Source organism: Rhineura floridana, chromosome 8, assembly GCF_030035675.1.
Source record: "Rhineura floridana isolate rRhiFlo1 chromosome 8, rRhiFlo1.hap2, whole genome shotgun sequence".
NCBI lineage: Eukaryota > Metazoa > Chordata > Lepidosauria > Squamata > Rhineuridae > Rhineura > Rhineura floridana.
The window spans coordinates 133,342,674-133,355,785 of record NC_084487.1 but is presented as its reverse complement, the minus strand read 5'-3'; the positions used below and the strand labels follow the sequence as shown (position 1 = coordinate 133,355,785).

The following is a 13,112-nucleotide window of genomic DNA, read 5'->3' as shown; positions in this document are numbered from 1 at the left end:
TACGGCAACCCTATGAATCAGTGACCTCCAATAGCATTTGTCATGAATCACCCTGCTCAGATCTTGTAAGTTCAAGTCTGTGGCTTCCTTTATGGAAACAATCCATTTCTTGTTTGGTCTTCCTCTTTTTCTGCTCCCTTCTGTTTTTCTGTATTGTCTTTTCTAGTGAATCATGTCTTCTCATTATGTGTCCAAAGTACGATATGTGTCCAAAGTCAGAGGAAGGCAATGGTAAACCACCTCTGAATACCCCTTACCACAAAAACCCTATGAACAGAGCATCCAAAATGCTGCCACTTTACAGGACTGATTTCTTATAAGAGCAGAACAAGTACTATGTGGCACCCATAACATGGAAAGCACAGCTTGAACTTGGCCTGGTAGCAAATCAGCATCCAATGCAGATTTCAGAGCAGAGATATTATGTGCTGGTAGGATCTCACTCATGTCAGCAATCATGCCGCAGCATTCTGCATTAACTGACTGGATGCCAGGATTTTTTTAGTTTTTGTTTTCGGTTATGAATCCTGACCGGTTGTGGGATGCTATGTTGTCTGCCTTACTCATAGGAATCTTGTTGTGTTTGGCATGGTATTACATTTAGGAAAGCATCACTGTCTTTTGTTTTTCTTTTTCTGTTTGTATTTCATTTACCTTTAACCTCACTCCCTTACATCCATAGAAGCAACAGCAGTGGTTGCATGTGCTCAGCGCAACCACCAAAAACCCACTGATGATGCACCTTGTTGGTTGCATGGCAGTTTGATTCTTGCCCAATAGTGGTAAAAGAGAATTCACATATTTCAAAGTGTGGCTGCAGTTGTTTCCAAGCTGCTGCCTGTGAAGGTAGACCAAACCATGTGTGTTTTCTCTCTGTCAATTATTACTCACTGGAATTGGGTTGGCTGTCAAACTGAGTTTATAGCAGCCCACAGGGTAGACAGAAAGGGTAGAGAATCTTCTTACTCTTACTCATCGCTCAGACCTCTTTCCGAAGTGAAGGGTCAAATCTGTAAAGAAGTTTGGAGCAGCCACATTAAAAGATAAGGGCAGGGCATTGTAGGCAGGGGGTTGCCAACCCTGCTTGGATATGAACGTCTTTGCAGAGGATCCCTAGTCAAGCTTTACCAACAGCACAATCCAAACTATATCTACTCAGAAGTAAGTCCTGTTCAGTTCTATGGGGGCTTAGTACATGTGTTTAGAATTGCAGCCTTCAGGGGCATCCATCTTTACTCCCAAATGCTCCCATCTAACATCTGCACAACACTAGGCTCCTTTCTTCCTACAGTGGCCTTCTGGTGACTGGTCTGGCCTGGTGGCACTTAAACCCTTCTTGCCAAAAGCAAGTAGGCTAGATTAAATATTCCCTACCCAGGCTCCATCTTTTAGCTAAGATTTCTAGCTTAATTTCCAATCAGATTTTTTAAAATTGTATGCTCCAAGCACTTGTGATTGATGCTTAATGTATCATGCTTAATGACATCACTCGGCCCTGCCCCGTGACATCACTTGGGCCTGCCCCCATGACATCACTCGGGCCCGCCCCTAAAATCTCAGGTTTGGGGATGCTTCTGACCTGGCAACCCTAGGTAAGGCTCTTCTCATTAGCTAGCACTCTCCTTTTTCACATTATTGGCTCCTAGGGATGTCTGTTGTTACAGGAGAAGCCATTAACAAGGATCTCATTCTCATCTCTGTAGCAGAAAATGGGAGGGATGTGGCTGTGACTAAGAGGAAAGGACCCTGTACTTCTGAATTTGGCACTACACTACCAGGTATAAAATTATGCATGATGTGAAGAAAGTAGATAGGGAAGTTTTTCTCCCTCTCTATAACTTGTGGAAATTTCATGATTGTGAATGTTGTAACATTCAGGAAAGACAATAGAAAATATTTCTTCACACAGTGCATAGAATTTGCTATGGAATTTGCCCCACAAGATTTAGTGATGGTGACCAACTGGATGGCTTTAAAAGAGGATTAGACAAATTCATGGACGATAGGACTCTTAGTAACTACTATCCACTGTGGCCATGTTCCACCTCCTCTGTCACAATACCAGCAGCTGGGCATCACAAATGGGGAGAGTGCTGGTGCCCTCATGTCATGCTTGTGGACTTCCCATGGACCCCTGGTTGGTGACTGTGAGAACAGAGTGCTGGACTAGATGGGTCTTTGTTCTTATGTTCAGGCACCTGTAACCTGGAGCTGACAGTGCAGGGCTCCTTGTCATCATGCACTTTGAGAGCAATACAGCAATGGGACTTGATAATGTTTCATTGTTTTGGGGAATTGTATAGGGGGGAAATTTCCAGTTTTTACATATGTTGGATATTAATGGGTCTGTCCATCCCTATTGGTGATTCCATGGCTAAACTAGGCCTTGTACGGGGTTCTTATCTTACGTCCATTTTATATTTATTTATTGTTTGTTTGATTAATTTATATCCCACCCTTCCTCCCAGCAGGAGCCCAGGGCAGCAATATACCCAGCTCAGATACCACTCCTATACACCAGGGGTGAGGAACCTGTGGCCCTCCTATATTGCTGGATTCCCAACCTACGTTTTACCCCAGCCAGCATAGTCATTATCAAACTGTAGCCCAGCAACAACTGCAGGGCCACAGCACCGTCCTATACTATACCATCACTTGTAAGCTGGGCAGCTCCTGAGAATGCCTAATCACATGGGAGACCTAATTGCATTATCACTTTGCATTTTCTAAAGGAGAAGAATTACATAATAGAGACCATGTCATCAGGCACAGCACACATGGTGCATTCTAGCTTACATCACATTTTACAAATGATAAAGTACCTGTCCCCTGCGCAATGTGAATCTTACAAATTCAAGTATTTATGAACCAGCCCTAAATTGTTCTCTGATATATAATATCTATTACCAAATCAGCAAGGGAAAACTTCTGATGTGCTTTCAATTTCCTGCACTGTCTTGATAAAAATGTGCAACATCTTGCAACACTGAATCTTTCAACTCAACTAACAGGAATTTACACACAGTTTTTGTACTAGTAGCAAATCTAGACAGAAGAAATTTCACTTAGCAGTTCTATGAATGTTCCAATCTTCCAACACATTATTGAGATTGTCACAACACGTGTCAAATACAATCTACTTCTTTCAAGCTTCCCAATACAACCTCTTAGCACATAAAGACAATTAACAAAAAGTTCATCATGCCATTGTCCTTCACTGTACATCAGTGGTGACTTCACACACACACACACACACACACACACACACACGCACGAGTGGACAGAATGAGAAGTTAAGGAGATCTGTCACTGAAACTGGTACTCCTGTATTTAGTTCTCCCTGATCTGCAGTAACATCTCATGAAACAAGCAAGGTAAAAGTTTTCTTTCTTTCAGATAAACCACACACAAAATGCTGAGCAAGCTATACTAGCTAAACTCTGCTCATTTACTAATAGTCTAACATGCTGTAACATCGACACTGGGATGATGACAGTTTTCTTGCATGTTTGTTTTGGAGTGATTAGTATATTTGTAATTAACTGATATGTTTTCATTGATGGATAGTTTGTTTTATGATGACTTGAAATGTTATAATATTTATATAATCTAATTATTTGTTGGATATGTTTTTTAGTCGGTGTTATATTGTGTTGGATTGTTACTATAATGTTATATTGATATGCATTTTTTCTTTTGTGTTGTGAGCTACTTTGGGTACTTGTGAGGAAAAGCAGCATACAAATTGAATGAATGAATATGTTTTGGAATGATTTAGTATTTTATTGTTATTGATGTAGTGATTTACATTTTTATTCTGTTATGAGCTGCTTTGAGCATATTTACAAGGAAAAGTGGCATATAAATAAATAAAACTGGTGTCATATGTGCCGTCATATGTCGGCAGTAAGAATTCTGTTTGAAAAAGAAAAGAAAAAAAATAGATATCAGCAACAATATCAGCTATTAATGACTGGAGAGAGAAAATGTGGAAGTTTCCCTCAAAAGCAAGTTAACTCATTATGTCCAATTTAAAGAAAAAGAACAAAGTTCCTTTTCTAATGCCAGTCATTTATTAAGCAGAGCAAGGATTTACGGTGAATCAAAATATATTGCAGTTTTACAATGTCAGGTTTGGTAATGGTGGTTGAATTATTATTTAATATATTGTCAAGGGTTACTATATACTTGTCTTTTTTCCTTTTTCACTTTAGTTAATTCCTTTTGACATAAAATGTGTGTGTGTATGGGATATATATACATTTATATATGAGGGATTGCGGGAGAACTAGACTTAGGGATGCCATTTTTTATAGAAATTCTTGATTCTCCACTGTATTCTGTTATATATAAGCGTGCGTGTGTATATTATATAACTGTTACACATTTACATATACACATACATGGGCTGTACAGTTTTATAAAACTCTTCATTGTTTTTAAAGGCTTACCTCATGAATTCCAAAGTGGGCGTATGAATCAAAATAATAATCCCTTGATGTCATCTCTTCTGGATTCAGGAGTTTTGCCATCTTTCCCCGACCTGGGCAGCTTGGTTGCAAAGGAACATGAATGATGGACTGAATAGGCTTTGAAATGGTTGTCGGCAGATTAGGCTGGGAAGGACCACTGCTAACCTAGAAAGGCATAAGCCATCATTATGGAAATTAATACAGGTTTTTTTTACTTGTTAATGGTTTATTTTTTCAGTTAGGAAAAGTTTTTCCTTGTATTTCATTTCTTTCTTTTTGAAATCAAACTCTTTCTATTAAATTAAAATAATTCCCAAGTTAACTCTGGGGTTTTATATAGCCAATGAAAATGAATTCCAAAAGTAAATTTCAGCAACAAAAAATAAAAATCTATATTGGCAACATAGTAATCACCTGCCAAAGAGACTCAAAAAGGCCCCAGGGAGACTGAGCCACTTTTGCCTTTTTTTTGAACCCATTTCAGAGTTCAAAGATTTTCATTTGGGATCAAAATGAATGGGAAAAGCAACACAGAAACACAGCACCAATTTCACTATTCAGATCCACCATTTGTGGAGTTCGTACCATCCCAAGAAAATAGTGTAAAATCTTTGGGCAGGGCAAATATCAGTTTTCCACCTTCAAGTCCCTGAAATGTTTTAACCAAGGATGGAGACAGACCTGGGTGATAGCCACTCCATGTGTTTTCAGAGATATGGAATCAACCATTTTTTAAAAAATGTATTTTTAAGTCTGTTTTTATGATGTTTTAAAGTGTTTTTAGTGCTTTTGTTTGTCACCCTGGGATCCTGCTGGGAGGAAGGGCGGGATATAAAGCAAATAATAAATAAATAAATAACATATTTATTTTTAGTTATGCTTCGTATTCACATCAGGGCTTGGTGCATCCTACTACCTGCATGCAGCACCTAAATAGCCTCATTTGAATGTCTGCTCCCTCCTCCCCCTTCCATCTTAAGACTGAGCAGATGTAAACTTGACGGCTTCAACATCAGCCAAACTATTGTTGTGTGCTATCCCAGTCTCCAAGTGGTGTGTGACTTCCAGAGGCTTACCCAGGGTTTGGTTTCCTTGGAAAGAAGGTCAGTGGAGACCCTATAGCAGTGTTTCCCAAAGTGTGGTATGCATACCCCTGGTGGTACACCAAAGGGTTTCAAGGGGTACGCGGCCGAATGGTTTTTCTTGTACTTTATCATTGGGTTTTAGCGGCAAAAAACGTGTGCGTGTGTTCTTTTAAGAGAAAATACAGTTCTTGTGATTTCTCCAGTTTCTCACACAATCATGTGAGGGAAGATCAATATAATAACAGCGGTTTATCCCAATGTTATTCAACGCGTAGTCTCTTTCGCTCTCAATGCATTCCTTGTCTTTTCGTGCACCCCTCCAGTTTCTCATAAGACTTGGACTCCCTCGCAATGACTTTGGCCACCAAAAAACGCTTCTACAAACAGACAGATGGCGCCACAAAGATATTTATGCATATGCTCGACTACAGAAATGTTCACACCGGGAAGCGGAGAAGTGGGGTTTTTTCTCTATCTTCAGCCATCTCGCCAGCCACTTCCCCCTTGGGGAATCTCCCGCTCTTCGGCTGCAGAGCGGATTTTTCCCCCATCCTGCCTGGCCTGCCCGCTCATCAGCTGTGAATTTTAGGCGGGAGGTTTGAATCCCCTGTCTGCTCTTGGGCTGCGTGCCTGAGTGGCTTCCCAGGCAGGATGGGAGGAAAACTGCTCTGCAGCCAAAGAGCGGGAGATTCAAACCTCCAGCCCAGGCAAGCGCTGCCTCTGTAAACCCGCTGCATGCTTCAGTGGCGTACCAAGGAGGGGTCGGGGTGCAGTCAATCAGGGGGTGCAAGATGGAGTAGAGTTACCAGGTGTCTGATTTTCAGCTGGAGTTTCCAGTTTTGGGGGGTCCCAGCTAACTTACCTTAATCTCCGGACTCTCAGTTTCAATTAAAAAAAAAACTAAGTTTCTAGGTCGTCTGGTTCCCAAGATATACATCAAAACGTCAGCCCCCCCATGACTTTTACGCCGGTAAAATCAATGTCTCAAAAGGGGTACGCGCATGTGGAAAGTTTGGGAAACACTGCCCTATAGGATATATGGTTTTTATTTACAAATATTTGCAACCTGAGCTTAATATGGGAGGGTTCACAGTGTTAGCAGTCCACTAGATCTTGCTTTTCCATCAGGCTTGTAACAAGGTACCCCAAAGCCATGGAGCAGAGAGCAAGCCTTTCTGTGTGCCTTCCAAGTTCCCAGTTTCTCCAGACTCTCACACAGACACAGAAGCCACTTTCTTGTTGGGAGGGAAGGTCCCTCTCCTGAACTAGTTCTTACACTTGTTAATGGGGGCACTTGACTGACTTGACTGAATCCATTAACTTAATGTAACCAGTCAGACCAGTAGAGCAGGTTTCTCCCTTTGCAGATCCCAAATCAGAGGCTGGTAAGGCGATTCATAGAGGTCATCTGTCTCTCCCCCCAAATCCTATAAAACTATTTTCCCCCTTCTCACCATCCCCTTTAATTGCTCTGTTTATCATCTAATCCATTTCGTGATATTTTGGATGGCCTAATAAAGGCAGTAGTGTAGTGGCAAATTTGGAAGTCCAGGGTCCCTTCATGAGTAATCAGGATCGGCCTAACAGGCCAAATTTGACAGGTGACTGGGGGTACATGACATCATTATCCAATCCACTTATCAAAAACCTCTTGCAGGGGGTTCCCAAGCCACAACATCCTGCTGACAATCAGGTGTTTAGAAATCACTGCACACGGGGCATTGCTAGCACTGTGCTTGGTGCTTCCCAAACACAGAGTTAGCAAAGTGGTTGTTTCTTCCCTCCCCATGGGGGGTGGGCACAAGCAATCTGGTATTTTACAGGCATTGCTGCCTGCAAGAGAAGTACCTCTCACAGTGATCTGCAAAAAGCAGGTTTCTTCCCCCTGTGTTTTGCATATCAGCTGAGAGAAGGACTTCTCTCTCACACACGTGTGTATGTTATGTGCCTTCAAGTTGATTACGACAAAATTGACTTGAAGGCACATAACAACAACAAAAGTGGCAGCACCTACGCTTTGGAACTCCTTGCCTATTGACATTAGGCAGACGCCTCTTAGCAGCACCTGCTAAAATCTGTTTTTAAGTCATTGTTGATTTTATTATTTTGAATGTTTTTAAATACATGTCTTTAACTGTTTTTGCCAAGAATTCTATGGTTTTAATTCTTTCTGTAAACCGCTTTGAGATTTTTTACAATAAAGCAGTATGTAACTGTTGTAAATAAAATACAGAAATAAATTTTGGAGTGAATTTTGGACCTTTCCATGCAAAGCATATGCCCTACCAATGAACTACAACTCTTCCCCTGTTTAAAAAAGTATTTTTTTAAATTGTTCTTTTCAATTCACTCTTGAATGCACATCGTACCTAGGGCAGATCCACACCATTCATTTAAAGTACATTCAACATATATTAAAGGACATGTATCCCACCACAGAATCATGGGAACTGCAGTTTGTTAACAGTGGTGAGAACTATAACAGTGAGGGGGAAACAACACTTCCCAGCATTCTTTAGGGGAAGTCATGCACTTTAAATGCGAGTTGGATATGCTTTAAATGTATTGTGTGGATCCACTTAATAAATTTTGCCTGCATGTAAATAGTTTTAATTAATTTTTCACATTGGAAATGAGCTATAAAGTGTAGTGGGTAACCATGGGCTACTCACCATCTCTCATCCTATCTGCCCCTCAGGATGAAAACAATGGAGAACCATGACCACCCCAAGGAAGAAGGGCATACCTAAAATGTAGAGGAAGTGTTGTACAACCATAGGGTGAAATCGCAACCTGTAAAGATATTTATAGTGCAATCCTATTACTGTTTACTCAGAAGCAAGTCCCAGTGTATTCAATGGGGCTTACTCAACCAGGGAAAACTGCAGCCTCAAGTGATAAGGAACTTGTTCTTTTAACAAGCCTTTTAAGTTGAGACCTTATCCCAGTCTGTGTCTGGGTTGGAACTGCTTTTTAATATGTTTTTAAACCTTTTTAAAAAAAAATGTTTTTAACGCTTTAAAAATGTTTTTAAAGATGTTTTGTTTTAATATATTTTAAAGTCTGTTTTTATGATTTTAAAAGTGTTTTAGTGCTTTTGTTTGCTGCCCTGGGCTCCTACTGGGTGGAAGAGTGGGATTTAAATCAAATAATAAATAAATAAAAATAAATAAACTTCATTCACCCAACCCAAAATTCAGAATCATGCCACTTCAAGCTGTTTTGCAACTCTTTATACTTGTTTTATGGTTATTGGTTTTTAAAGGGATTTATTTCTTATTGTGGGCTGCCTTGGTTTCCAATCACCAACCCTACCTCACAGGGTTCTTGGAAAGACTCCACACACGCACGCACACACACACACACACACACACACACACACACACACTTGCAGGTGTAAAAATACACCCCATATAATAGTTTATTGACAAACCAGTTGGTCATTACAGAACATTTAAAAAAATCAGTATTAGTTTCCTACATAATAAAAACTGTGATACCTAGGTAAACCCTGCCTAATTGCTTTAAAAATAGGATTGGAGAGGAAGGGAAAGATTTACAACACAAACACAATCCTTTGCTATGTTTACTCAAAAGTCCCATTAATTTACAGCACAATCCTAACCATGTCTACTCAAAAGTCAGTCCTAATGAATTCAATGGGGTTTACACCAGGTACATGGGATTAGCATTGCTTTACTCCCAGAAAAGCAAGTATTGGATTAAATACTTTCATATTGCAAAGGTTTTCAAAGCACTGCCGTCTCCAACAGCCCAAGGTCTGACTCCTGCACACAAGAGGAAAATTCTTTAAACCATATTCTTACTCAAACAAACTGAAAATCTCAAAACTACCATTTCCTGACGTTGCAGGCACTGCCTGGGTCAAAAAATCACAACTCTGGCTTCACTGTTGGCTACAATTTTGAAAGGCTGGGGTTAGAGCTAGGAGCTGCTATAACAGATCTGTTAAAGGGATTTTACAGTCGCGTTGAGCAACTGATGTTTTGGAGTATATCTCGGGAACCAGACCACCTAGAAACTTAATCTTTTTTTTTAATTGAAGCTGAGAGCCTGCAGATTAAGGTGAGCTACCCGGAGACCTCAAGGGGACCCCCAAAAACCAGAGAATCTGGCCAAAATCCAGACACCTGGTAACCCTAGATGGAACCCTCCTGCTTACTAGCTGGTAAGCAAGAGGATTCCATCCTGCAGTGTTGGCCACTGCAACTTTGCATCTCCTCCTACCACCCCCAACAATATACTAAACATAAGCTTTAAAAAACCTTAACTCTGCCCCTTAATTGCTTTAGGGACAGATCTGGGATAGGCCGAATGGTCGCTGGGAAGGTCAGCCTCCTTGGAGGGCCCCAAACTAGGGCCACAGGGCACATCCAAGAGGCTGTACACAGCCCTAATAGAAACACACAGAACCTAATGTAGTTTCCTTTCAGATAATCTATTCGCTATTAATTTTCCATTTAGATCCTGCTCCAAATCAATCTCCCCTATTCATCATTACCCCTTAAATTAGGTCTCAATAAATTCCTCTTCGATGAACTTCAAATGCCAAGTCTACTTCACCCACTTTGGAATGTGGCAACAAACTCTTGCTGGAGGGTCAAAAGGATAGGACAGACCCTTGTGAGGCTTGCATAGAACAAAGAGGACATTTTTTTCTTAATAATGTTATTTGTTGTTTAGTTTAATTTTTGTAAATTGTATTGCCTTTATTAATGTATTTTTATACTTGTGTTTATTTTTCTTTGTAAGCTGCCTTGAGGGCCTTTGGCCAAAAGGCGGGGTATAAATAAATTTAATAATAATAATAAAATTATCCCAGATCAATATGCTCCTCACAAGGTGGTCCAAGGGCTTTAAACATTTTTCATTCTTTTTAGTCACTTTAAAAACCAAGCCTTGATAGGTAGCATCATTCCAAACTGGGGGCTATGGAGGTAGCTATTGCCACTCCTATTTATGAAACCCCTTTTGTAACATTATCACAAATGCACAGCATCATGCTCTTTGGAATCTTCCCATTCTATGTATAATACAAGCCCAGTCAAGAGATGGAATGAGACAAATGTCTCAGGTGGGAAAGCAATAAATTGGCACACCACTGAGCCTCATTACTGACCACTGGTCCTGCTGCAGCTGGTGCTTCCACAACCCGGCTGCCTGCCCACCCGGCGAGACGCCCTTTCCACCTCACTCCGAGGAAGAGCCAAGGGGGTCCTCCCTCAGAGCAAGTCATTCCGGGTGTAGTGGCCAGTAAAGTGCCTGAGCTGTTCATCATGGGTGAAATAGGCTGCTTACACTTAACTTATTTTAAAATCCTAAGTTTAAACAGCCTTTTTTTTGCTATGGCCCATGGCCACAATAACTATGAATTATGATACTGTGAGGGTTTTTCATATATATAAAAATGAATCTCTAAAACCAAGCTGATGGAAATGCTTATCTTCTTTCAGTTACACAATAAAAGATGAAGTTACTACGTAGACACAGTGTAATAATTGTCATAGTTATGAGTTATAAAAATAATTATAACTAATAGTGGTTCACACACAGAGAATTTTCTATGAAGAAAACCCATCTTAATATCAGCAATTTGTCTTTTTATTTCCTTCTATAACAGTGATAATATATTTGTAATAATTATTACAATGATTACAAATCTTGTCAAAATGATGACTTATAGAAATAATTATAAAAATTATAATGGCTCACTTCCTTTTCATGCTCTAGCTAGAGTACAATTAATACAATGAAATGCAAATTTAATCAAAATTATGTTCAAAGCAAAAAAAATTGGTAACAAACAATTACAATAGATCAAATGCAACCATTTAAAAAGCATATCTATATAGGAATCAAGACATGTAATCAAATATAAATTTTGAATTAATGTATGTGGCTTTGGAATAAAATGAGACATTACATTTACTCTTTGAGAAAGGATAAGTAAGAAACAGGAACATTAATACCATTCCTAAAAATGTTTTAGCTTGGATAAAAAATTATCTCCGCTTGGAGACATATGAATCCGGACAAAAATAATTTTACATTTTACTGATCGAGGCACAACTCTTACTGCAGGACTAATTAAATATTTGTGTCACCAGGTTTTTGCTTGATGGATTTAAATTCAAGAACAGGCATTTAAATTAAATTAACACAAATTTAAATTCAAGAACAAGAGTCGCCCTGGGCTCCTGCTGGGAGGAAGGGTGGGATATAAATAAATAAATAAATAAACTTCTTTCTGATAATGCTCCTATGAGTGTAGAGTGGACAAATAATTATCAAATGTCAGGGGAAAGGATACATTGTATCATGTTACAGGATAAAGGGATTAAAGAACAGTTTCAAGAGAACAGTTTCACTCATAATATGGGAACAGTAATCACCAGGGAAGAGAAGGGAAGAAAGAAACAAGAGGAAAGTGTTAACTTTAGAGCTCTCTCAGTTGGAGGCACAGCATAAAAATGATCAGTTTCAGGCCATTTGAAATATGGTGTTGAGCTGCTTTTGTAAAGCAAGTATAAAACAGTTGCAAAACAGCTTAAAGTGACATGATTCTGAATTTTGGGTTGGGTGAGGGATGTTCCTTATCACTAGAGGTCGCGGTCCGGTGCATGCTTCCCTGTTTGAGTAAGACCTATTAAATACATTGAGACTTGCTTCTGAGTAAATATGCATAAGATTGCGCTATAAATATTACATCTTTATTTATTTATTTATTAAATTTCTATACCGCCCCATAGCCGAAGCTCTCTGGGCAGTTCACCACAAATAAACATCCAATATACAATTAAAACATATATTAACTTAAAATAAAGTAATTCTACATCTTTGGCATTCATGCTTATATAAATATTTATTCATATGTCTATGTATAGTAGGGCACATGCTTTGCATGCAAAGGTCCAAAATTCAGTCTCTGCAAAAGACTACAAACCGGAAGCCTGGAGAACAAAAGCTAGTTCATGTCGTCATTACTGAACTGAATAGAACCAAATGGCCTGAGTCAGTATAAGGTAGATTCCTTTGTTCCTAAAAGAGGAAAGAGACCGAAGGGCCACAGTGACTCTGACATTAATTTATGCATTTTACTTACAACATTTACATGCTCTTTTATTATAAAAAGAAGGAATTATATTATAAACTACTTTATTGTAAAAGAAGGAATTAAAACAATAAAATTGTTGGCAAAAACAGTTAAAAACCGGTATTTAAAAACATTGAAAATATGAAAACCAACGATGAATTAAAAACAGATAAAAAGCATATTTGCTTCTACATGCCTGGGTAGGTTTGCCTAAACAAAAAATGTTTTTAGCAGGTGCCAAAAAGAGTACAATGAAGTGCCTGCCTAATGTCAATAGGCAGGGAGTTGCAAAGTGTAGATGCTGCCACACTAAAAGATTGATTTTTTACAAGAGCAGAACAAGTACTATGTGGCACCCATAACATGGAAAGCAACAACCAGTGCAGATTTCAGACCATATGTATTATGTGCTGATAGGGTCTCACTCGTGTCAGCAATCGT

The 13,112-nt window shown here is 39.3% G+C and overlaps 1 protein-coding gene across 9 annotated transcripts in view; it reads right to left on the bottom strand.

Annotated features, from left to right (window-relative positions):
* PRMT8 (protein arginine methyltransferase 8) overlaps nucleotides 1-13,112 on the bottom strand; it is a 167,022-nt gene that overhangs the window by 101,182 nt on the left and 52,728 nt on the right. For all 9 annotated transcript variants that reach the window (XM_061582569.1, XM_061582576.1, XM_061582575.1 and 6 more), the window contains one exon: nucleotides 4,452-4,637. In XM_061582569.1, the coding sequence (XP_061438553.1) occupies nucleotides 4,452-4,637 (186 nt within the window). The remainder of the gene's footprint in view (nucleotides 1-4,451; nucleotides 4,638-13,112) is intronic.